This window comes from Pseudophryne corroboree, chromosome 2 (genome assembly GCF_028390025.1).
Source record: "Pseudophryne corroboree isolate aPseCor3 chromosome 2, aPseCor3.hap2, whole genome shotgun sequence".
NCBI lineage: Eukaryota > Metazoa > Chordata > Amphibia > Anura > Myobatrachidae > Pseudophryne > Pseudophryne corroboree.
The window spans coordinates 157,544,873-157,570,486 of NC_086445.1; the positions used below are offsets into that span (position 1 = coordinate 157,544,873).

The following is a 25,614-nucleotide window of genomic DNA, read 5'->3' on the forward strand; positions in this document are numbered from 1 at the left end:
GTCCTGCTGCCGTAAATGATTACTACTTTACTAACTAATGTTTCTGCTCCTCACAGCTCAGAGGATGTAAAGTTGGCCCAATTTGGAGTGATTTTGGTTTGTAAGTCTGGTTGAACATTATGAGGACTTCATAAAAACTACTTCATAAAAACCACTTCATAAAAACCAGACCAGATTGTATTTTGATAGCAATCAATCAGATTCTGCCTATCACTTTCTAGAATGCAATCGAGAAATGATATCTAGAATCTGGTTAGTTAATATGGGCAACATCTCCAATCTACATTTTTTTAAACTTTAATAGATCTATCCCCATTTGTTCAACGTACATCCAGATCAGCTCACTTTAGGACCCAAGTGTGCAGACAAATTGCTCAAATACAGTATATGGACAGCATCTACCACTTTATTCTCAACTACCTCTAATGTTACTGGCTAAAATGTTAATAAAAACACACAATAGTTTTTTTTACTAGCACTGAGCAAAGAGCGGCGATCGCCTTTTTTTTTTTTTTTTTAAACATTCTGTTAAAGGTTACTGCAAATCATAATATAATTAAATAAGACCAAAAGTCTAAGTACAAAAACAAACAGTAATGCCTGGGAAAAAAAAACTGTGCAATAACGGAAAACTACTACAAAAGAACAAAAAGTTGAGTTTTGAGTAAACAAAAGAATACACAAAGCAACAAAAAAAGAAACTGAAGTACAGTATGGCTTAGTTACCCAGGCTTCATTCCTGGGTCTTTAAAGTATTAGCACTTTTAGAATTGTCAAGACGTACTGCGTCACCAGCACTCTGAACAACTTCCTACACTCTGTCATTTACAGCATCTGGTGTTGTGCAAAAATGACCATTTGCAGAAAATAGAAAAATTTAGTTACTGTAATTCTCGCTTTTCTTAGCCCAATCCCGACAACTTGTACTATGGGTTGCTGCCCCTTCCCCTTCAGATAAACTTTGACCTTCTCCAGAGGTACTTAAGTTTGACTGTTCCTTCTTTAGCGCCATTGACTTCCCATAGCAATCTAAAAGATAGAAGAGCAAGAAACACAAAACAGAGCCCTGACACATTGTATTACACTGAACGCTCAGCATTCCGTACAGTAAAAGCGATCCTGGGCTTCAACACAAGAATCATTTTCCTAAATTAAAAAAATAAGGTTTTCGGTAAAGTTGTGTGTGAGGTTTCATATATGTGACTATTGGGTGATGGGAGACTTGCCTTCCCCCTTCCTCGTTCTCCTGTCATGACACACAAGCAGCATGCAGCGGGAGATCAATATGATGCCTGGGACATGCAGTGGATGGGTCACAGTGCAGCAACATAATGATTAGAATTTTATTTGTAAGTTTAACTCGTACTATAGTGCCTAGATTGTAGGACCTCATGAGCAGCGGCCTCTCAACATTTTCATTTTGGTTAGTATTAGTATGTGTACTAATATGAAGTCCTGTGTGGTTAAAGTCACAGCCCAGTGTCTTCTAGTACACCGCCAGTGGTGTTTTGCTGCATCGGTGATCCAAATAATACCCCTTTTCCACTAGCTCAAAAAACACGGGTAAATGCACGGGGACGCGCATTTACCCGTGTTTTTTGCAAGTGGAAAAGGGTAAACCCGGATCAAGTGACCCGTGAATCCTACCCGGCTATTTACCTGGGTAGGACACGGGAATGATCCGGGTAGGGTTGTAGTGTAAACGGGAGCCGTGTCGATGCGACACGGCTCCCGTTTACACTGTATGGAAGGGCGGCACTGGGAGATCATGTGATCTCCCTGCGCCGCCCCTGCCGCGTCACTAGAAGCGTCACCAACCCGGCATATGCTGGGTTGTGACTGCTGATGGGAAAGGGGCCGAGCACGGGTCGCAACAGGGGGCAGCTCCCGTGTCAGGCTCCCGGCTGCGACCCATGCTCGTAAGTGGAAAAGGGGTATTAGATGCAAAATTTAAAGAAAACTATGGTACGTTACATTCGGTCACTTCAGCAGCTGAACTGGGCCACTACAACTAGATCGGATTCTTCCAGCTTTGCACATCTGCAAGTTTTACTATTTACTCTCTGCAATACTGCTCGCATTCCATTTGGTTGGATGAAGAAATTATTTCAAAATTGCTATTCTCCGATACTCAATATCATCAGGTTTTGGGTTTTGACTTGGCACACACAAGATATTTATTCTTTTTGCAATTAAAGCCACTCCAGTGTAGATTTTGCTAAATAATTTCCATCCCCACAGGATTATACTCCAACCAACATGATGCCCTAACACAGCACCTAACAATGACGCTCAAAAGCTTCATCTTTATCTCTCTATACTGTGTGTAGACTTCTCCTACACTTGCGATGAAGGTCTTGGAAATGCTTTCTGGCACACCTGGTGAGATGTCATGTGAGGTTTCTCCAACAAGGTTTTCTTTTGCCATCCTCCTATATAAGGTGCCCAAAGTATTCTTGTCCCATGTACAGACTTTCCCATCTATGTCATGGAAGACTGTTACCCTGTCACAATGGCAACTGGGATCTTGGTGGCCTCCCTAACAAATGCCTTACTCATGTAGTTTTGGATGATGGTCTCTACTAGAAAAATAAAGTTTTATATTTCTCTATTGCATTATGATAAACCTGCCAGTTCCAACGATGATAGAAACTAAAATGAGTTACGAGATGAACTGGTATATAAAGCATCTCCGCGCTGACATATTAGTGACTGTAGGGAGTCGGCACATGCAGGTGTGGACACCGGTGCTATGCGGTGATGCAGCTATACAGTAACTTGTCACAATAAGTCGGATGCCGGATCTATTCCTAAATATGTTCTCTTACTAAGAAACTCCTCCAGCACATTACTTGGATGATGAGCGCTAAATGCTACAGGAATAAATTTGTACATCTCCTTCTCTACTCCCGCATAGTATAGAAGTTACACACAATTATCATGAAAATATATACATATGCTTGCTAGTAGCTGTTGTTCCACATTGGGTCCTTACTATTTCAGGCTTTTCCTGATCTTCACAGTTCCAGGCCCGAGACATACACTCAGCTCATACGCAGCTTTTACACTTCACAAAGAGATACTTGCAGCTGCCTCTGACTCGTTACCTATCTCGCTTACTTTCACATAGGTCTCCTTGTCTATGACCCCATACTGCTCAAAGATACATACATACAGACTCACCATGTAAGTCTGCATCTATTGGCTTACTCTGCTCATTTCACAGAGCCAGCAATATACAGAGTCTTTAGGGCTGAGCAGCGGGGGGCAGAACAGTGATAGGGGGCGGTATCTGACAGAACTGAGGGTGGAGCCTGAAGTAACCTGGCATATACCAGGTCCAATAAACTAGTATACTATGTAATTATATTTAGTGATCATAACCATGATGAGCACACTGACAGCTTCACCTCTGGAGAAGGATACCATATACAAGTAATGGTAGAACAATATAAGCCTCTCTGAAAAAAGCGTGGATGCAGAAGTGTATGTTTATAAAACTGCCACCGGGCCACACGTTTCCCCTACATCCCTATTATAATGCACACAATGCAGAGTAGTACTACATATTTTACTGTCAGAAATAAGTCATGTTCATTTATGATCACAATTATTTACATTTCTTTAGACTTTTTAAAGTAGACTAGAATACAGTGTATTAAAGAGACCCCTATACATAAAATACAAGGTTCCTTATATAAAACCTCTATCTACAACAGTCACAAAGTATCTCTATATTTCCTCAGACCTTGAGATATTTGATATTGTATTTATTTGCTATCGCACTGACATCACACAAACAAAACAGGGTCTATCTGAAATATCTTAATGGGATTACTGACATTTTTTTGTATCCTAAAGTGGCTCCACACAAACTCAGACGGATTAGGGTAATGACCCTGCTATGCTCCTTTCACCTACATATCTAAAGCATCGCTCTACATGTGGCACAATATGGCCTGAGACATCTGGATTGTCAGTTTGCCCATACATGTACACACACATCCATTCAGCTCTCCAGAGAAATATTTGCAACAAACAAGGTGCTACTGGCATGGTCAACTGATGAATACCATGTCAGATGTCTAAGCACAGTTACGGTCGCTCCTGACAGTGTTTGATTCATACCAATTAGAATCAGGACTCATACATGCTTCATTTTGTGACTAATCAGGCCTAATTACAGCATCTATCAGCACCAAAACAGAGACAAAAAATAAACATCCAGGATATCAGCAGCAGCGGTGGCGGTTGGATATTACGCAGACTACATCTGGGTGATTATTAAAACATAGATTTAGGGGTCAATTCAATTGTGGGTTATGCATGGGATGTGCCGCATTGGAACGAGACACCAAATTGCCCCCAATACGCGCAGAATTTGCGGCCCCATATGGGTGCATTTTAAAATACACAATCTTGGGGCTACAGTAACTGCAGCATATACGCCTACAAGATCGCGAACATTGCCAAAATTGTAATCAACTCCCTAATGTTCATGTCACAATTTTTCATATGCAAGTTAAAAATAATAACGTGAAACTTCTTTTTATACAGAGGTACTTTTAACAAAATAATCTAGATGCATCAATTTGAATTGAGCCTTGCGTCACTACTTATTGGGCGGACCCTCCCTCTTCCACTATTTTGATATTACTCTTACCCACTTACTGTCAGCACGGACATTGCTTCCCGTCACAAGTAGACTCGTGTTCCCTAACAGCATTAAACAGGCCATTGCTCCCCACGGGATCAGCACACTCATCATGTGACATGGCCTGGTCAGGTGTGAACACGGATAATCTGATTGGCTACAAGTTGTTCTAACCACATCCACTTTAAAAAGAATAAAAAAGGTACATACAGATGAATGGAAGATGAAGTCTGATAACAAAAGAAGTGCTCTGATTCTAGTCAAACACCCCACAGAAAATAAATAAATAGAAATGACATCAGAGCTATCTATGTCATTAACTGGAATGGGAAGGAATCTTTAGATTAAATTATTATTATTAGAATGTTCATATGGGAACTATGGGTCGTTACAGATGCTCCATAGATAACAGCATGAAAGGGTGGGGAATACAGAAAGAGCGGGGCATACCCGCCATCTGTATATAGAGAGGGGTGGGTACCGCATTGGGCCTCACCCATTAGTATTCAATTATCATGTCAGCCCGTGCAACTAAGCACTGCCCCTTGCCTCACAAGATTCTCATAGGTTCTTGCTAATGTAAGTTGGTGACAAGAGAGTTGGGTAAATAGGATCCACGTGAATTGGAGGAACTGGGTTGACATAGAAAAAGAGCTTGGGCTGAAAACAAATGAAACCTAGACGCTAAAATACAGATGTAGCCACATTCATTGTGGCTGCGACTAATCAAACCCACGACTAGTTAGCAGCGGTGCGTGTGTATACTCACAGCCCGGCGTGCAGAGTCGCTCTCACAATCTGCGCGCACACATCGCAGGTAAGAGAAACATGGCTACATCTGTATAAGGAGCTCATTTTTCATTAAAAAAAACACTTTGTTCCCTTGTAATGTGTAACAAAGGGGGAGATGTCTCAAAGCTTGGAGGGAGATAAAGTGGAGGGAGAAAGTGGCAGACAATCAGCTCCTATCTGTCATTGTTCAAAACCAGTCTGTAAAATGGCAGTGAGACGCTGATTGGTTGGTACTTTATCTCTCACCAAGGTTTGATACATATCTCTGAAAGTCCTGCATAGGAACCACACTACACCTCCTTGCACTAGATTTCCCCAAACCATGTGACTTGCTGGCTGTGGTTTATGCATTGGTCAGCACCATCTGAGGAAAGAGAAACATCCCGAGCTGCACTGAGGAGTAATGCAGTAACGTGCATGCGGCATGGGGTGAGTAAAATGAATAAGGCAAAGTACACGGACACAGGGAAAGCTGGGAAATGGGACGAGGAGAAGAGGAAGGCAATGAATTGAAGGCCTAAGCAACAGGCTTAAAGATATTAATAATGATTAAGATAGATAAAATAGAAATAGAGACTTCAAAAGTAGAAAATTGTAATTGGAAAGTTTGTTAGTAAGAAACAGTATTAGCCTCCTACGGCTTACACATAGCAGAAATAGTCCTTCTTACTTGGAGCAATGGTCGGGTGAGGCCGGCATGGTGGTATTGGGTACGGCACAGGCTTGTGAGGATTATATGTAGACGGAGGCTGTATAGAGACAAAAAGAAATGTTACTCAAGATTTGCTGTAGATGAATTGACAGACAAATGGGGGGGGAGGGGGGGGACGCCGCTTAGACCACTTATACACATTGGATGCATTGCTTAGAAGTGCTTATTCGTGAGAACCCACTTTGGTTTCTGCCTGTGTACAGCCCGTCTACTCATTTGTTGCTGATTCTTATTAAACGCCTGAATAACGAAGTGTTGTGGCTGGTGATCCTGTACACAGGTGAAAGCATCATACTCCGCACATCTGGGCCTGATTCTGAGCGGCACACAGCAGCGTACGTGTCTGTGTCATACGCTTATACGGCTACGAAGCCCTTCCATGGTATACAGCTGTACACCTATTGTGCAAGGACTGATACGCCCACAATCCATGCTTGTTGTGTCTTGAGACGCAACCATCGGTCACACCATCGAAACTTGCACCAGCCCCATACTAAGTTGTCCGTCCAATGTGAACACTTTAGTAACACGCCCGCACACCCTCCTACATCACCGTTTCATTTGGTACCAAATGCTCTGTTCCTGGACTTCCTCACCAGTGGCAGATGTAGAGATGAGGTTGCAGCACAGTCCAAATTCAAATAGGGGAGCCACACCAACTGCCAGTGAGTCCCGGCCGGCGATGTGTGGCAATTTTTGGGGTGGCAGATGGTGTGGCTCCATTATTTGAATTTTGGACTGTGCTGCAGTCCCACCTCAGCAACTGCCACTGGCAAGGAAGTCCAGGAACAGAGCATTTGGTACCTAATGGTATGGGTTATGTAGGAGAGTATGCGGGCTAGATGCATCATCGCTTTGAAAGTGATAAAATGGAGAGTGAAAAAGTACCAGCCAATCAGGTCCTACTTGCCATGTCACAGGCTGTGTTTGAAAAATGGCAGTTAGGAGCTGATTGGCTGGCACTTTTTCACTCTCCGTTTGATCACTTTCCAAGCGATGATGCATCTAGCCCTGCATCTGCGACACTTCTGTGCAACTGCACAGCCACCTCCCTGTAACCGCCCAGGAATGCCCAATAGTTTCTGAGACTGTGCGCCTCAATCACAACTGCAACTGTGAGTGCACAGACACTGGACGTATGAACAGTAGAAAATAAAAATCGCTCAACTGCGATTCGACATCTGCAGTGTGTCCGACTCAGAATTAGGGCTTTTGGGCCTTATTCAGGTTTGTTAGCAAACCAAAAAAGCACACTAATGGGCAAAACCATGTGCACTGCAGGTGGGGCAGATGTAACATGTGCAGAGAGATTAGATTTGGGTGGGGTGTGTTCAAACTGAAATCTAAATTGCAGTGTAGAAATTAAGCAGCCAGTATTTACCCTGCACAGAAACAGAACGACCGTCGTTAACGACTTCCCTTGAACTTCCCTTGAACAGCTGAGCAAACGACATGAGCATACACACTACCAACGACCAAAGACGAAAGACCAAAGACGAAAGACCAAAGACCATAGACCATTCATCGTTGAAGCATCCAAGCTGAACAGTTTATTAAAATAATGAGCTGGGAACAGGGCTGGTGAACAGTGGCTTGGTCGTTGGTTTTTCACACCATACACATTCAACGACATCTCTGGTCGGTAACGACCATAGTGGAAATTGAGCATACATGCTCCACAGATAAGCGAGGGTCGTTAACGTCCCGCGGGGCCGCGCATCGGTGGTCGTCGGATGCATACACACTTGACGATATAATGAGCGACGTCGTTGAGGAGGGCTGAAATGAACGACGTCGTTCATTTTATCGTCAAGTGTGTATGGGCCTTAACTCTCCCTGCACATGTTATATCTGCCCCTCCTGCAGTGCACCATGGTTTTGCCCATTAGACTGCTTTTTTGGCTTGCGAACAAACCTGAATAACCCCTTTGATGTATTAGTAGAGTTGGGGCAAGAGTTTGTTTCTACTTGTCATTCATCCTACTGTATTCTATCCTGCTGCTGTTACCTTACATTTACTTAAAAATGTGCTAGTTCAGTAGGTCTATGTACTCTGCCCCTATCAAGTATCCGTGCCAAATTGCTTGGTACTGGAAGAAGGACATTCTTCTGGCTAAAGTAAAAGTAAAAATTGGAAACTAGATATTTTTATTTATACATACCGGTTTACATGGTCCAAGTATTCGAGCTGCAATTCCTTTCCCTTCATTCGTATCTTCTCCATCTTTTTTCACTGGCGTTCCCTAAGAATAAAACATGTTAGCTATGTATGTAAAGGGCAGTAAACACTAGCCGAGCCCCCGCCGACGCCGATATTGGCGGCGGGGACTCAGCGGGGTGCATACACACTTGCCGGTGCCAGCGGGGAAGTAAGCAACGACAGGGGTGGGGGGGGGGGGGGGGATGGCGGCAGGGGTAACGACATCCATGCGCTGTCGTCAACGAGGACTTCCCTCGTCTGTACATCATTAACAATGAGTTGTACACACACTAGGCAATATTGTGAACAATATCGCTCAGAAAGCTCTTTCGGAGCGATATTGTTCAAAATATCGCTTAGTGTGTATGAGGCTTTAGTTTACCGATTCATTTTTTAGTAGATTTTTGTTGCAGACTCTTCATTAACCCCCTATTTATCCAGTTATATTAATCAGGGTCTGTCAATTTAAAGGCCAGAGCCCAAACATGGGTTGCCATGCCACGAAGGTTAGACTGGGCCCCAATATTTCTCTATCTGAAAGCTACAACTACATTACAATCAAATAATAGAATTATTAATGATATTGAAACATTGTCCCTTTATTTCTAACAGTAATATACTCAACACAACAGTAAATACAAAAAAATTACTGTACATTAATAATTGTGAATAGAAAACAAGGCTTCAAACTCATTTATATGCATAATCTTGGCTTTGTCTAAAAAAGCATAACAATCTGACAAATGTTACTTAGGTTGAAAAGTGCATGGAGAAAAGAAAAAGAAAAAACAGCGCTTGTTCAATAACCGCTTTATATAAATATGGAAATGTATTATTATATAAATAACAGAACCCTGTGGAAAAATTAATAAAAGGCCAAACTAAATATTTTCATTATTTATTAGAAGCTTAATATATAGATGAAATATATATGTAAATTACGGATGGTGTAATGGTTAGCATTACTGCCTCACAGCACTGAGGTCATGGGTTCGATTTCCACCATGGCCCAACTGTGTGGAGTTTGTATATTCTCCCCGTACTTGCGTGGGTTTCCTCCGGGTACTCTGGTTTCCTCCCACAATCCAAAAATATACTGGTAGGTTAATTGGATCCCAACAAAATTAACCCTAGCATGAATGTGTGTGCGTGTACATGTGGTAGGGAATATAGATTGTAAGCTCCACTGGGGCAGGGACTGATGTGAATGGCCAAATATTCTCTGGAAAGTGCTGCGGAATATGTGTGCGCTATATAAATAACTGGTAATAAATAAATAATAAATTACTAAAAGAACATATAAATACCAGATGGATCCAGGATGAGTTCAGTCATAAATCTTGTCCAGAACACCAAGGGGCATACTAAGTATTTATTGAGAACTGGCCCGAAATTATAAGTATTTTGTGACAATAAGAAATTATGTATGGCCCGAATTTACCAATAATCACATGCAGTGAAGGGGGCTCTGATTGGTGCTCATACTTGCGATGTGTAAAAAGTAAGCAACCACTAATGTTTTACTTCTGAGTTTGGACCGCAGCACAGCTACTGTGCATGCGTGGCCTCTGTCACCACATGTGCATATTACTAGGAATGAGTTCGCTATCGTGTCTAATAATACCTTTCCGGAGTTTGGTACATTTCACAATTTAGGAGCCCCACAGAAACTAGCAAAGATATCTGCTGCGGCTCCCACTTCTTAAACCTGGGAATACTATATTTTTGCCGGTATACACTGAAAATAGCTGTTTATAGTATAATATAGGAGTTGTAATATATTTACTTTGGGGCAGATGTACTAATCCCTGGAGAGAGATAAAGCGGAGAAAGAAAAACTACCAACCAATCAGCTCCTGTCATTTTGAAAACACAGCCTGTGACATGACAGTTAGGAGCTAATTAGTCTGAACTTTCTCTCTCTACACTTTATCACTCTCCAAGGCTTAGAAAATCTCTCTCTTTATGTTTTACCATGAGTTGGGTCCCCAGGGCTGGGTAAAACTCAGTCGTAAGGTTGCCATGGCTACAATAAAAATCATGTTCCCTTTTTATTTAGGAGGAATGCCAATAGTGTACTTGTTTTGTCCCATGAACAAGGAAAAATACATATCTTAGAGAATTTTAAAACTAACCTGGACCCTTGGTGCTCAATGAAGCTAATTGGACAAGGCAGCTGCCTAATCAAATCAAATAAATAAATAAATAAATACTTGGACTGAATCCCAGTCAAATTAGGTCAGGAAGACACAAAGTACAACTATTAACTGGGGGAGATATTCCAAACAAGCGCCACCAGCACATAGGGGTACATTTACTAAGGTGGGAGTTTTTTTTAAAACTGGTGATGTTGCCCATAGCAACCAGATTCTATCTGGTATCTTCTACAAGCAGCTAGATAAATGTTAAGTAGAATTTGATTGGTTGCTATGGGCAACATCACCAGTTCTAAAAAATTCCAACCTTAGTAAATGTACCCCATAGTGTCCTCATGCATCCTTTTTGCATCATACTGTATGGCGCAATTTCTACTCTGTGCACTTTATTCTCAATTATGCATCTTACTTTGCTTATAGAGTAGTAGGCACTTAGGATTAGTATTTTTGTAAAGGAACTGCTATGAAGTCATAGATTAAGCATAATGATACATGTCGCAGGTCACTCCCATCAGGCCTTCTTACCACACAGTAGATTGTTCCTACACTCTGTGACTTAGTTTGCTTATAATGTAACTACTAACACACAAAGTTCAGTGACCGCTTAACATGGGTATTTGGTGTGATTGGAACATACGTGTATGTGGACACAGCTGTAATTTTACTAGTCAGGAGTGGGGGGCTTTACGGCAAACAATAGGAAAGGTTGAAGCTGTAATTCATCTGAAAAGTCCCAGTATAAATACAGCGTTCTTACAGGGAATATTCCATTGACACGACTGGGTTTCCCCTTTGGGTATGGATTTCCAGGTATCATCCCACAGGAAGAAATCATAGCATTCGGAGCTTTGCAGCCACTCTTTGCAGCCTGAAGGGAAGACACAGAGAGATAAGATTTACACCAAAGTGCCAAACATTTAACACTTAACATAACTGACAGAAGTGCAATACTGCAGGCCCACAGCACCACACCAATTACTTTTTGTGACATCAAATGTCTATATTTTGCTCAGTTGTATCAGTGGGAGCCTGAGGGGAGGTGAAGAACATTTTCCACAGTTTGATAGGTTGAACTGAGGGAATCGGAGCATTGCTGAGAGTAGGCTACGCCAGCTATGTCAAACTCAAGTGCTTTTCCAATTTATGGACAATGAAAAATTCAGGCGATCACATGGAGAGGTGGAGCACCCTAGTGATCGACATACCGTTCAGAGAGCATCTGACTGACCACAATACAATATAGAGTCTATCCTAGTGACTCCCATACATTACAGAGAGCATTATGAAGAGCACCATGCCATAACGTGAGCATCCATGTGACCACAACACTGAGAGCATTCTAGTTACATATCCACACAACTACTTACCTGCCATGGTACCGGACTACAGCTGCCTTCTCTGTCTGAATCAACCACATCATCTCCTCCTCCTTCCCACTCATACAATGGGTCAGTCCGCAGGCTCCTTCATTCGTACCACAGGTAGCGCTCACTGAGGGCCAGTCATAATATGGGTACCGAGAGCCGGAGGATGAAGTTACCATCCTGCTGCTTTTCTCTCCTTCTACCTTCTCTATCCTCCTCCTCCTCTTTTTCCCCTCTGTCACCATTCTTTTTCCCCATCCTCCAACTTTCCCTATTTCATCTTTATTTATCCTGCTCCTCCTTTTACATCTTTTATTATTTTCTAGCCTAGACCTTTGCCCTCCTTTTGCTCATCCTTTATCATCTGTATTTTCTTTCCTCCCTGGAGCACTGTATCCTGAGCCATGATCAGAGGAGCTCAGCACACATAGTTAACAATAGACCAGCATTAATCTATGGCTGCTGATTGCAACAAGTGGAGAAGGGTCTAATCCACAGCACAAATAAGACAATGGTTGTTCCCTAAGGGAAGGCCAGATACTAAGTATCAGAGAGCACAGTGCATATTTGACATGGCTGTGCTAGGCAATACACCAGGCCTGGCCAACCTGTGGCTCTCCAGCTGTTGTAAAACTACAAGTCCCATCATGCTTTGCCACAGTTTGGCTGTTAGTGAATGATAAAACTGTGGCAGGGCATGCTGGTATGTGTAGTTTCACAACATCTGGAGAGCCACAGGTTGGCCAGGCCTGCAATACACTAACATACAAAACAAGAATACATATACAGATGGGTCCTCTGTTATCTTGACTGGCTGAGGCGTTAGTCACGATCGGGCATACGCAGCGTACCCGGTCGCAGGGAGGCGCGCCTAGTCACAGAGAGGCGCACAGAGCGTTTGACGTTACCTTTACGTGTAATACCTGCGATCATCCAACAGATGTCACTTTTTACAATTACCACTGTGCATGCGTGTGGTCTCCCGTAAAATAAAATACTGAAATACATAGTAAGAACTACTTTACTAATGCGTCTCATTACGCTGCATACAGAATGCCTATTCTGTGTGTAATAGCGTCTGTATCTGCATCGGAAATGCCACGTTACAGTGTTTTCCAGGAAATCACTGTAGCATAGTGTTTTGTATGCAAATACAGTCGCAGCCACCCACAGAATATATGCATGCTGCATATCATTTTCATCAGCAGAAGCTGCTTGTGCGTCCCAAAAAAACACAAAAAAAGACATTCGGTGCTCACACGACAGTCACACGTTATGTGCAACGCGATTATTAGCACATGGAGCAAAGATGTAAGAGGACACATCTGTAATTTATTTTCATTTACAATAAAGCCGCAAACCATTTTTTTTACTATAAAAAAAGTATTTTACTCTTTATATGACAAAGCGAATTTCTAGGTGCATTTCAACCACTGTAATAATAAGATTTTACTCACCGGTAAATCTATTTCTCGTAGTCCGTAGTGGATGCTGGGAACTCCGTAAGGACCATGGGGAATAGCGGCTCCGCAGGAGACTGGGCACAACTAAAAGAAAGCTTTTAGACTACCTGGTGTGCACTGGCTCCTCCCACCATGACCCTCCTCCAAGCCTCAGTTAGGATACTGTGCCCGGAAGAGCTGACACAATAAGGAAGGATTTTGAATCCCGGGTAAGACTCATACCAGCCACACCAATCACACCGTATAACTTATGATACTATACCCAGTTAACAGTATGAAATATAACTGAGCCTCTCAACAGATGGCTCAACAATAACCCTTAGTTAGGCAATAACTACATACAAGTATTGCAGACAATCCGCACTTGGGATGGGCGCCCAGCATCCACTACGGACTACGAGAAATAGATTTACCGGTGAGTAAAATCTTATTTTCTCTGACGTCCTAGTGGATGCTGGGAACTCCGTAAGGACCATGGGGATTATACCAAAGCTCCCAAACGGGCGGGAGAGTGCGGATGACTCTGCAGCACCGAATGAGAGAACTCAAGGTCCTTCTCAGCCAGGGTATCAAATTTGTAGAATTTTGCAAACGTGTTTGCCCCTGACCAAGTTGCAGCTCGGCAAAGTTGTAAAGCCGAGACCCCTCGGGCAGCCGCCCAAGATGAGCCCACTTTCCTCGTGGAATGGGCTTTTACTGATTTAGGATGCGGCAATCCAGCCGCAGAATGTTCCAGCTGAATTGTGCTACAAATTCAGCGAGCAATAGTCTGCTTAGAAGCAGGAGCACCTATTTTGTTGGGTGCCTACAGAATAAAAAGCGAGTCAATTTTCCTGACTCCAGCCGTCCTGGAAATATAAATTTTTTTTAAGGCCCTGACTACGTCCAGTAACTTGGAATCTTCCAAGTCCCTAGTAGCCGCAGGCACTACAATAGGTTGGTTCAAGTGAAAAGCTGATACCACCTTAGGGAGAAACTGGGGACGAGTCCTCAATTCTGCCCTATCCATATGGAAAATCAGATAAGGGCTTTTACATGACAAAGCCGCCAATTCTGACACACGCCTGGCCGAAGCCAAGGCCAATAACATGACCACTTTCCACGTGAGATATTTCAAATCCACAGTTTTAAGTGGCTCAAACCAATGTGATTTTAGGAAACTCAACACCACGTTGAGATCCCAAGGTGCCACAGGAGGCACAAAAGGGGGCTGAATATGTAGCACTCCCTTTACAAATGTCTGAACTCCAGGCAGTGAAGCCAGTTCTTTCTGGAAGAAAATCGAGAGAGCCGAAATCTGGACCTTAATGGAACCCAAGTTTAGGCCCATAGTCACTCCTGACTGTAGGAAGTGCAGAAAACGACCCAGCTGAAATTCCTCTGTTGGGGCCTTCTTGGCCTCACACCACGCAACATATTTTTGCCAAATACGGTGATAATGGTTTGCGGTTACTTCTTTCCTGGCTTTTATCAGCGTAGGAATGACTTCCTCCGGAATGCCCTTTTCCTTTAGGATCCGGAATTCAACCGCCATGCCGTCAAACGCAGCCGCGGTAAGTCTTGGAACAGACAGGGCCCCTGCAGTAACAGATCCTGTCTGAGCGGTAGAGGCCATGGGTCCTCTGATATCATTTCTTGAAGTTCTGGGTATCAAGCTCTTCTTGGCCCATCCGGAACCATGAGTATCGTTCTTACTCCTCGTCTTCTTATTATTCTCAGTACCTTTGGTATGAGAGGCAGAGGAGGGAATACATAAACCGACTGGTACACCCACGGTGTCACTAGAGCGTCCACCGCTATCGCCTGAGGGTCCCTTGACCTGGCGCAATATCTAGTTTTTTGTTTAGGCGGGACGCCATCATGTCCACCTGTGGCCTTTCCCAACAGTTTACCAACAGCTGGAAGACTTCTGGATGAAGTCCCCACTCTCCCGGGTGTAGGTCGTGTCTGCTGAGGAAGTCTGCTTCCCAGTTGACCACTCCCGGAATGAAGACTGCTGACAGTGCTAAGACGTGATTTTCCGCCCATCGGAGAATCCTTGTGGCTTCTGCCATCGCCATCCTGCTTCTTGTGCCGCCCTGTCGGTTTACATGGGCGACTGCCGTGATGTTGTCTGATTGGATCAGTACCGGCTGGTTTTGAAGCAGAAGCCTTGCCAGACTTAGGGCATTGTAAATGGCCCTCAGTTCCAGAATATTTATGTGTAGGGACGACTCCTGACTTGACCAAAGTCCTTGGAAATTTCTTCCCTGTGTGACTGCCCCCCAGCCTCGAAGGCTGGCATCCGTGGTTACCAGGACCCAGTCCTGTATGCCGAATCTGCGGCCCTCTTGAAGATGAGCACTCTGCAGCCACCACAGTAGAGATACCCTGGTCCTCGGAGACAGGGTTATCAGCCGATGCATCTGAAGATGCGATCCCGACCACTTGTCCAAGAGGTCCCACTGAAAGGTTCTTGCATGGAACCTGCCGAATGGAATTCTGCTTCGTAAGAAGCTATCATTTTTCCCAGGACTCGTGTGCAGTGATGCACCGATACCTGTTTTGGTTTCAGGAGGTCTCTGACTAGAGATGACAGCTCCTTGGCTTTCTCCTGCGGGAGAAATACTTTTTTTCTGTTCTGTGTCCAGAACCATCCCCAGGAACAGTAGGCGTGTGGTAGGAACCAGCTGTGACTTTGGAATGTATAGAATCCATCCGTGCTGTTGTAGCACTTCCCGAGATAGTGCTACTCCGACCAACAACTGCTCCTTGGACCTTGCCTTTATAAGGAGATCGTCCAAGTACGGGATAATTAAAACTCCCTTTTTTCGAAGGAGAATCATCATTTCTGCCATTACCTTGGTAAAGACCCTCGGTGCCGTGGACAGTCCAAACGGCAGTGTTTGGAATTGGTAATGGCAATCCTGTACCACAAATCTGAGGTACTCCTGGTGAGGATGGTAAATGGGGACATGTAGGTAAGCATCCTTGATGTCCAGGGATACCATGTAATCCCCCTCCTCCAGGCTTGCAATAACCGCCCTGAGCGATTCCATCTTGAACTTGAATTTTTTTATGTATGTGTTCAAGGATTTCAAATTTAACATGGGTCTCACCGAACCGTCCGGTTTCGGTACCACAAACAGTGTGGAATAGTAACCCCGTCCTTGTTGAAGTAGGGGCACCTTGACTATCACATGCTGGGAATACAGCTTGTGAATTGCCTCTAGCACAGCCTCCCTGCCTGAGGGAGTTGTTGGCAAGGCAGATTTGAGGAAACGGCGGGGGGGGAGACGCCTCGAATTCCAGCTTGTACCCCTGAGATACTACTTGAAGGATCCAGGGATCCACCTGTGAGCGAGCCCACTGATCGCTGAAATTTTTGAGGCGGCCCCCCACCGTAACTGGCTACGCTTGTGGAGCCCCCGCGTCATGCGGTGGACTCAGAGGAAGCGGGGGAAGAATTTTGATTCTGGGAACTGGCTGACTGGTGCAGCTTTTTCCCTCTTCCCTCGTCTCTGTGCAGAAAAGAAGCGCCTTTGACCCGCTTGCTTTTCTGAAGCCGAAAGGACTGTACCTGATAATACAGTGCTTTCTTAGGCTGTGAGGAAACCTGAGGTAAAATTTTTCCTTCCCAGCTGTTGCTGTGGATACGAGGTCCCAGAGACCATCCCCAAACAATTCCTCACCCTTATAAGGCTCTATGTGCCTTTTCAAGTCAGCATCACCTGTCCAGTGTCGGGTCTCTAATACCCTCCTGACAGAATGGACATTGCATTAATTCTGGATGCCAACCGGCAAAATATCCCTCTGTGCATCCCTCATATATAAGACGACGTCTTTAATATGCTCTTATGTTCGCAAAATAGTATCCCTGTGTGACAGGGTCACAGACCACGCTGCAGCAGCACTATCTGCAGGTCTCAGTCTAGTACCTGAGTGTGTAAATACAGACTTCAGGATAGCCTCCTGCTTTTTATCAGCAGGTACCTTCAAAGTGGCCGTATCCTAAGACGGCAGTGCCACCTTTTTTGACAAACGTGTGAGCGCCTTATCCACCCTAGGGGATATCACCCAGCGTAACTTATCCTCTGGCGGGAAAGGGTACGCCATCAGTAACTTTTTAGAAATTACCAGTTTCTTATCGGGGGAACCCACGCTTTTTCACACTTCATTCACTCATTTGATGGGGGAACAAAACACTGCCTGCTTTTTCTCCCCACACATAAAACCCTTTTTTAGTGGTACATGGGTTAATGTCAGAAATGTGTAACACATTTTTTATTGCCGGGATCATGTAACGGATGTTCCTAGTGGATTGTGTATATGCCTGCAAACTACAGGGGAGAGCCTGGGGAGCTGTCTTCCAGCTGCACTGTGAAGAGAAAATGGCGCCAGTGTGTTGAGGGAGATAGCTCCGCCCCTTTTTCGCTGACTTTTCTCCCGCTTTTTTATGGATTCTGGCAGGGGTAATTATCACATATATAGCCTCTGGGGCTATATATTGTGATTGTTTTGCCAGCCAAGGTGTTTTTATTGCTGCTCAGGGCGCCCCCCCCCCAGCGCCCTGCACCCTCAGTGACCGGAGTGTGAAGTGTGTATGAGGAGCAATGGCGCACAGCTGCAGTGCTGTGCGCTACCTTGGTGAAGACAGAAGTCTTCATGCCGCCGATTTTCCGGACTTCTTCTTGCTTCTGGCTCTGTAAGGGGGACGGCGGCGCGGCTCCGGGACCGAACACCAAGGCCAGTTCCATGCGGTCGATCCCTCTGGAGCTAATGGTGTCCAGTAGCCTAAGAAGCCCAAGCTAGCTGCAAGCAGGTAGGTTCGCTTCTTCTCCCCTTAGTCCCTCGTTGCAGTGAGCCTGTTGCCAGCAGGTCTCACTGTAAAATAAAAAACCTAAAATATACTTTCTTTCTAAGAGCTCAGGAGAGCCCCTAGTGTGCATCCAGCTCGGCCGGGCACAAAGATCTAACTGAGGCTTGGAGGAGGGTCATGGTGGGAGGAGCCAGTGCACACCAGGTAGTCTAAAAGCTTTCTTTTAGTTGTGCCCAGTCTCCTGCGGAGCCGCTATTCCCCATGGTCCTTACGGAGTTCCCAGCATCCACTAGGACGTCAGAGAAAAAAACATTAACAAACACAAGTTATAGCTATACTGCAAGGCATAAATTAGGCTAAACTGAGTGGTAATCTATGAATAAGATTTAAGTAAATGAGATACTTCCAAATAATGTTTCAGCTCATTCAACCACGTGCACTCCCTGCCAGGGCCGGATTGCCCATCTGGCACTTCTGGCATATGCCAGAATGGCCGATGGGCTGGTGGACCGGTCCAATCCCACAGAGAGCTGGGAAGGCAGCGCAGCCTCTGGCTCTCTGGTTCAGCCGTCTCCACCGCCCGATACATGCTTCTCCATGGAAATGGGGGCATGCCGCTAGTCCACACTTCCTGACACATGGCACACCCCAGCCCCCGAAGCATGCGTGCGCTCACAAATGCCCTGGGCCAATTTGGAGCCCCAGTCCTTCCCTGCTCCCTGCAGTTCCTGCCATACCACAGAAGGTACAGCAGAGGGGTTTTTTCAAGGGCAGTTCTAAAACCTGTTACGACCGGCATAGGACTTTATTGTGTATAAACAATACAAGCTATGTTCAGGTTTAGGTGATTGTGTCTCAAGTTGTAAAACCATTTCTTTCATACATTACGCAGCATACCACTATCTGTTATTTTAGCCTTTTTCAATGTGTGCTGCCCCCTTGTAAAGCTGCTAGACCATTTATCAAATAAGCAATGATATATACAGGTATGGCATATCTATAATCCAGAAATTTGGGGATTTAGGTATTTCATATAAAGTGTTAGCTGTAGTTTTGAGCACCAAGCCAAATGAGGAGAAAGTAATTAACTGATGAAACACATCAAGTTTCCTTGGGATAATCCCAATATGCACTGATATCTCTTGGACATACTTTGGAGGATGTTTTATGGCCTAGAACAAAAACTTCCTAGTAACTATGGAGGCAGGTGTCTTCACACCATGCATAAAAAAAAAAAAAAAAGGCAACTGGAGACATAGCCAATTGATCATCAGAGCCGTGATCATGCCCCCACCCCACCCCTAAATATGAGACTACCAATGTTGGAAGCTATGCTTAATTTGCGTTATACGAACTCAACACAAACCAAGCTAAATATTCTTTATCAAGTGCTGGAAATAATTACCTGTTCTAGAATTCTTCTGCAACGTTTTTTCTCAGTCAGGTTGATTTTGAACAGCTCTTCAACTGGTCGATAATTCGAAGCATCAAGTATATTTCTGAAAATAAAAAAACGATCAAAAAAATTACAATTTACGGAGACTGAGACATCCATCTGCTAAACAATATTCATGCTTCTCACATTCCCACTCCTCGTTCTCTAGGATTGACCTGGCCCTTCTCTCGAACGATCTGATTCCTAGGGTCCAGGATAGCAAATATGAGACTAGGGGTATATCGGACCACTCCCCTTTAACATTGACCCTGGACTTTGGCTGCTCTAGAGGCCAGGCAGTGTGGAAGTTTAACCCGTTTTGGCTAGTACATATGGGAGATGGCTCCGATTTGGTGACTGCGTGGCGGGAATTTTTTGAGATAAATAAGGCTGGGCAACCTATCTCTAATTTATGGGATGCGTTCAAGGCCTTTTTGCGGGGAACCCTAATTAAACGAGTGGCTAATTTAAAAACCTTTTTCAGGCACCGGGAGTCCGAGCTAGAGACCTTGAGTGTTGCTGCAGAGGTAAAATACTTACAGGATTGCTTGGATAGTTCCAAATCTGCATGGTTGACAGCGCAGGGGGAATGGAAGGAATGTCTAATGGAAAAGACTCAGCATAGACTCCTCTTCTCCTCTCACACCTTCTACGCCTCCGGGGATAGGCCGGGATCATATTTAGCCTCTTTGGCACGAGGTGAGAGATCCGCTAATACCGTGGTTGAAATAGAGGCCTCAGACGGTACCACTGTAGTGCAGACCCCACAGATTGCGTCGGAATTCGTGTCGTACTATAGACGTTTATATAGCTCTAAACTGGACTGTACCCCGATGCAATTAGACGAATATTTACAGACTATACAGCTTCCCTTGCTGACTGGTGAGGCGCATGACTTCCTCGAGGCACCTATTTCGCCGGAGGAGATTGCGGATGCGATCAGTGCTGCCCCCAATGGGAAGGCTTCAGGGCCCGATGGCATACCGTCTGAGCTATATAGGCGCCATATAGATTTTTTTGTCCCCCAATTGCTTGAGCTATATAGTCAAATATTCACACAGGAATCCCTCCCATTATCTATGGCGGAGGCATTGATTATTGTCCTTCCGAAGCCCGATAAGGACCATAGGAAGGTTGATTCTTATAGACCTATCTCCCTTCTACCGACCGATATCAAAATTCTGGCCAAAATCCTGGCATGTAGATTAAATAAGGTAATTACACAGATCATACACCCAGATCAGACGGGATTTATGCCCAATAAATCAACATCCATTAATCTCAGACGATTATTTACCCATCTACAGGTCCCCCGTGAGGCACCCTCATCCATAGTAGTATCACTAGACGCCGCTAAGGCCTTTGACTCCGTGGAGTGGGAGTACTTGTGGAGGGTCATGCGCAAGTTTGGTATAGGCCCTAACTTTATCAAATTTGTCCGCCTGATGTATTCCTCTCCCCTGGCTAGAGTGACGGTGAATGGCTTTGTGTCACATTCCTTTCCGTTGTCCAGAGGCACTCGTCAGGGATGCCCATTGTCCCCTACCCTGTTTGCTATAGCCATTGAACCCCTTGCATGTCTTCTGCGAGCGAACCCTGAGATTATTGGATACACCGTGGGCACCAGGGAGGAGAAAATAGCTCTTTATGCCGATGATATCCTGCTATTTGTGGATCGCTATGCTGAGTCTATGCCTAAGATTTTAGATATTATTAATAAGTTCGGATGTTACTCAGGGCTCCTGATCAATTGGGAGAAATCCTCCATTATTCCGCTTCAAGGTGAGGTCCCTGCCTTCCCATTGGTTGTTCTCCCGCTAAGATGGGTGAATTCCTTTAAGTATCTGGGCATATGGGTATCCAATGACCCTCATAAATTTACTTCCCTTAATATTACACCGCAAATATCTTACCTTCGCAATAAGGTGAAGGTCTGGGGGAAATTGCCCCTGACGGCTACAGGGAGGGTTAATCTGGTAAAAATGGTTTTTCAACCCAAACTCCTATACATACTTCAACAATCCCCAATATACATACCCCAGAAAACTTTCAAACAGATAGATGGCTTGATGTCCTCTCTGGTTTGGGCTAGTAAACGGGCACGGTTGAAACTTAATACTCTGACTAGGCCCAAAACCTCAGGGGGGCTGGCTCTTCCCAACTTTCGTCTTTATTATTTTGCAGCACAACTAGCACATCTATGGGAATGGGTTAACGAATCTGACACTTCAAGTTTGCATTCTCAGCTGGTATTGCAGGAATACCCAGGTGGTTCACCACTGAGACTGCTTCTCTGTGGAAGTGTCAAAGTATCGACACTACCACTCTTTAAACAATATATTACTGTTTGGAGACTGGCGCATCGGATATTGCAAGGACAGGGCATTGACCCTGACACTCCCCTGGACAATAAATATGGATTGCCAGAGTTGTGTCAGCTTCAAGTCAGGGAGGTGTGGGAACCATGGGGGGTGACTTCACTGGGACACTTGTATATTGATGGGTTTTTTAGATCTTTCCAGCAGATTCAACAGGAATTTAACGTCCCCTCAGCGTATTTTTATCGCTTCCTTCAATTGAGACATGCGGTGTCTGCCCAATTCCCCGATGGCCCGCCGGCGCTTACTGATTCTCCGGTCAAATTGCTGTTGCAGACAGTGGGACCCGGTCACTTAGTATCCAAAATATATGGCCGGTTACTTCAAATGCATCATATAGACCCCCTTAGCTCCCTTAAGACCAAGTGGGAATCTGACCTAGGTCCAGTGTCGGATGAGATATGGGAGGGTGCCCTGGGATCGAGCCGGCTTTCAACATCATCTGTCCGATATCAACAAATTCAGTTGTTCGTGCTGCACAGGGTATATATATGTCACCTCTGCGATTGTCACATATAGGGGGATCCCACAGCTCAAAATGTCCCAAATGCGGCACTATGGGAGCAGACTTTTGGCATATGATATGGATATGCCCTCTGGTGTCGAAGTTTTGGGAGGAGGTTATACGTGCCATAGTTGTTACGGGTATCCCCTCTACCGTACTTACACCTATCTCTTGCATATTGGCAACTATAGATGAGGAAACTCTAGACCCGCCCAGTCGACGATATGTTATAAACCTCAGTGCTCTGGCCAAGGTTTGCATAGCCAGATTATGGATGGCTAATGAAGCCCCGGCGCCACAATCCTGGATTGCTCTGGTTAATACTACTGTTGCACATGAAAAATTCGTATATCTGGCCAGGAATGCGGAAAAAAAGTTTATTGCTATATGGGGAAGGTGGATGAGCTCTCGCTATTTCGCTTCAAGGATGAATACTGCTGAACCCTAGATCTATTTAACTGCCCGATATGAGTGGTCTTTGTGTGAGTTCTCTGGGGTGAGTGGCCCGTGGCCGGCCGGATCCAAAGGCACGATGATATCGTGATAAAAGATAATACAATGTGGGTCTAATATATAGGAATTCTGGATCACCACTGCTCTATTGCTATTTATGATTCTGAATGAGATATTTAATACCACATCACACTATGCTCTCTCTGCAATACCGTAGCATGTTGTTGTTACTGGTTTAAGTGTTATAGTCTAGCTGTTGTAAGTATGTTATGCTTGCCCTAGGCAATGTTTAAATGTTAAAACATTGTAAAAACCAATAAAAAACTATTGAATTTAAAAAAAAAAAAAATTACAATTTACAATCCAATTTCTAATTCAGGGCCAGCTGAACATTCCAAAAAGTCTGGAGAATAATACATGAATAATAATAATAATAATAATAATAATAACAATAATATGCAGAAATATTTTATAGTAATAAACTATTGGAACTAAATTTCATCTGCCCACATATACAAACTGGCACTTTTTTCCTTTTGTATGCATATATGTAGAAACTTAGATATGGCTTACAAAACTGTTACTTGCCAGTTTGATTAACATACATTATCCAGTGTAATATAAAAGTTTAATTGGCAGTAACTTATTGAGGAACAAATGCCTCATCCTTCAGGCCTGGTGCCATTCCGTTCCCGTCTATCTTTCAGCATGTGCATACTCAATAACTGTGAGTACATTCACTAGCCGTGCTTACCATGGACACCAGCGGGTACAATCACATGATACAACTATAAAAGTCATTTTAAGAGTAAAGTAAAGCCAGGATTTAAAGCAGCAGTCCAATGAAATGAGGTGTTTTTTGTTTAATCTACAATATATATATATATATATATATAATGCAAAAAGCCCTCACTCACTGACTGACTCATCACTAATTCTCTTACTTCCTGATATGTTAGGAGGCTGACATTTAACGTAGGTATACTGCAAGTGGGAAATAGGAGAACTACGCAACTACAAATTTGATAAACCTCCCCTAGGGGGATGAAAAGGGGGTTGACATAATTATGTCATTACCGATGCGTGGCTTGCACTGCGTAAACGATAACGCCCAAATGAACAATCAGATCAAAATTTGGATTGCACCTCCAGTGGGTAGAATCTAATAAACTATAAAAATGGTCCTGTCATTTTTTATCGTCTTGGCTACGGGTGCTCCTCAGGTAACGCCAAGAACCATGGATTAATATTTACTTAAATTAAGACGTCTCAAATTTACATCTCTATATATTTACCAAATTTTTAACACTCCTTTATATTTACAACCGTGAAAATCAGAAACTCCTGTGTGAAGAATGGGTAGAACAGCTAGTATAACATAAATCACTTTGGCAAGTTATAAGAAGAATCTGGCTATTTACTAATCTTGCTTTACTGGTTTCTTCAGGCTTCTATTATTGATTAATAATTCTGTGCAATCCCATGTGATTACTGTGGCAACTATAGATAATAGTGAGCAGAAAGACAGCAATAGTTTGATTACTCCAGAGAAATTTTAAAAAGGAGATAATGATCTGTAGGACAGCTAAGAATACTGCATGCTTAAATGGTACAGTAATTAATATGCTATTTAAAGACCAAAACAAAAAACCTAAGTTATTGAGGTTTGATAGTAAAACAAAAAATCACGCTAATGGGCAATACTATGTTGCACTGCAGGTGGGGCAGATGTAACATATGTAGATAGAGTTAGATTTGGGTGGGCGTGTTCAAACTGAAATCTAAATTGCAGTGTAAATATTAAGCAGCCAGTATTTACTCTGCACAGAAACAATATAACCAACCAAATATAAATCTCTCTGCACGTTACATCTGCCCCACCTGCAGTGCAACATAGTTTTGCCCATTAGCGTGCTTTTTTGGTTTACTAACAAACCTGAATAACCCCCTTAAACTTACGTTGAATTACACCAGCTACCTTGAATTTTGCTACTTTATGTGTTTTGTTATGAAGTACATATATAGAGATTGCTACTGGGTAATGGCCTCATCAGATCTGCTCTGGATGAGATCCTAGTTGCTGGAGTTGTATTGCTTTGTGTTATTTTAGTTACCAACATTGAATAAGTAGAAAACCTGACCATACAGAATAAACCAACCTCACTGAACGGGTGGTCTTCAGGTTGCCGGCAGCCGGGCTCCCGACGACCACCATACCTGCGCCGGAATCCCAACCGCCAGCATACCGACAACTTATCTCCCTCTTGGGGGTCCACGACCCCTGTGGAGGGAGAATAGATAGCGTAGCGCGTCACCGTGCCCGCAGCGTGGCGAGCACAGCGAGCTCATTTGAGCTCGCCCAGCTGTCGGCATGCCGGCGGTTGGGATTCCGGCGCCGGCATGCTGGTCGCCGGGAGCTCGACCGCCGGCAACACATACTACACCCTCACTGAACAGAGTTGTCTCTAGACAGCTTGTTTGTAGTCAACAGCAATTGTAAAAGGCAGACTTTTATCACTTTATAAAGATGTATTAACTATAGCGAATGTTTTAGTCTAGAAACAAAACTTTTCAATAATTTTCCTATTACCTGTATTTAATTTTCCGCTTTATTGAACTTATATATTATAAATGTATTTATTATATGTTAAATGTGACTGATCAGGGATGAAATAGCAGCACTGTTCACAAGAGCAGAGGTATG

The 25,614-nt window shown here is 43.8% G+C and overlaps 1 protein-coding gene across 7 annotated transcripts in view; it reads right to left on the bottom strand.

Moving 5' to 3' along the window:
* PROSER1 (proline and serine rich 1) overlaps nt 1-25,614 on the bottom strand; it is a 102,670-nt gene that overhangs the window by 15,026 nt on the left and 62,030 nt on the right. For 4 of the 7 annotated variants that reach the window (XM_063951868.1, XM_063951870.1, XM_063951869.1 and 1 more), the window contains 5 exons: nt 19,545-19,638; nt 11,272-11,382; nt 8,321-8,401; nt 6,117-6,195; nt 886-1,029 (listed from right to left, as the gene is read on the bottom strand). In XM_063951868.1, the coding sequence (XP_063807938.1) occupies nt 886-1,029; nt 6,117-6,195; nt 8,321-8,401; nt 11,272-11,382; nt 19,545-19,638 (509 nt within the window). The remainder of the gene's footprint in view (nt 1-885; nt 1,030-6,116; nt 6,196-8,320; nt 8,402-11,271; nt 11,383-19,544; nt 19,639-25,614) is intronic. The other 3 variants (XM_063951873.1, XM_063951872.1, XM_063951871.1) reach the window with 1 other exon arrangement.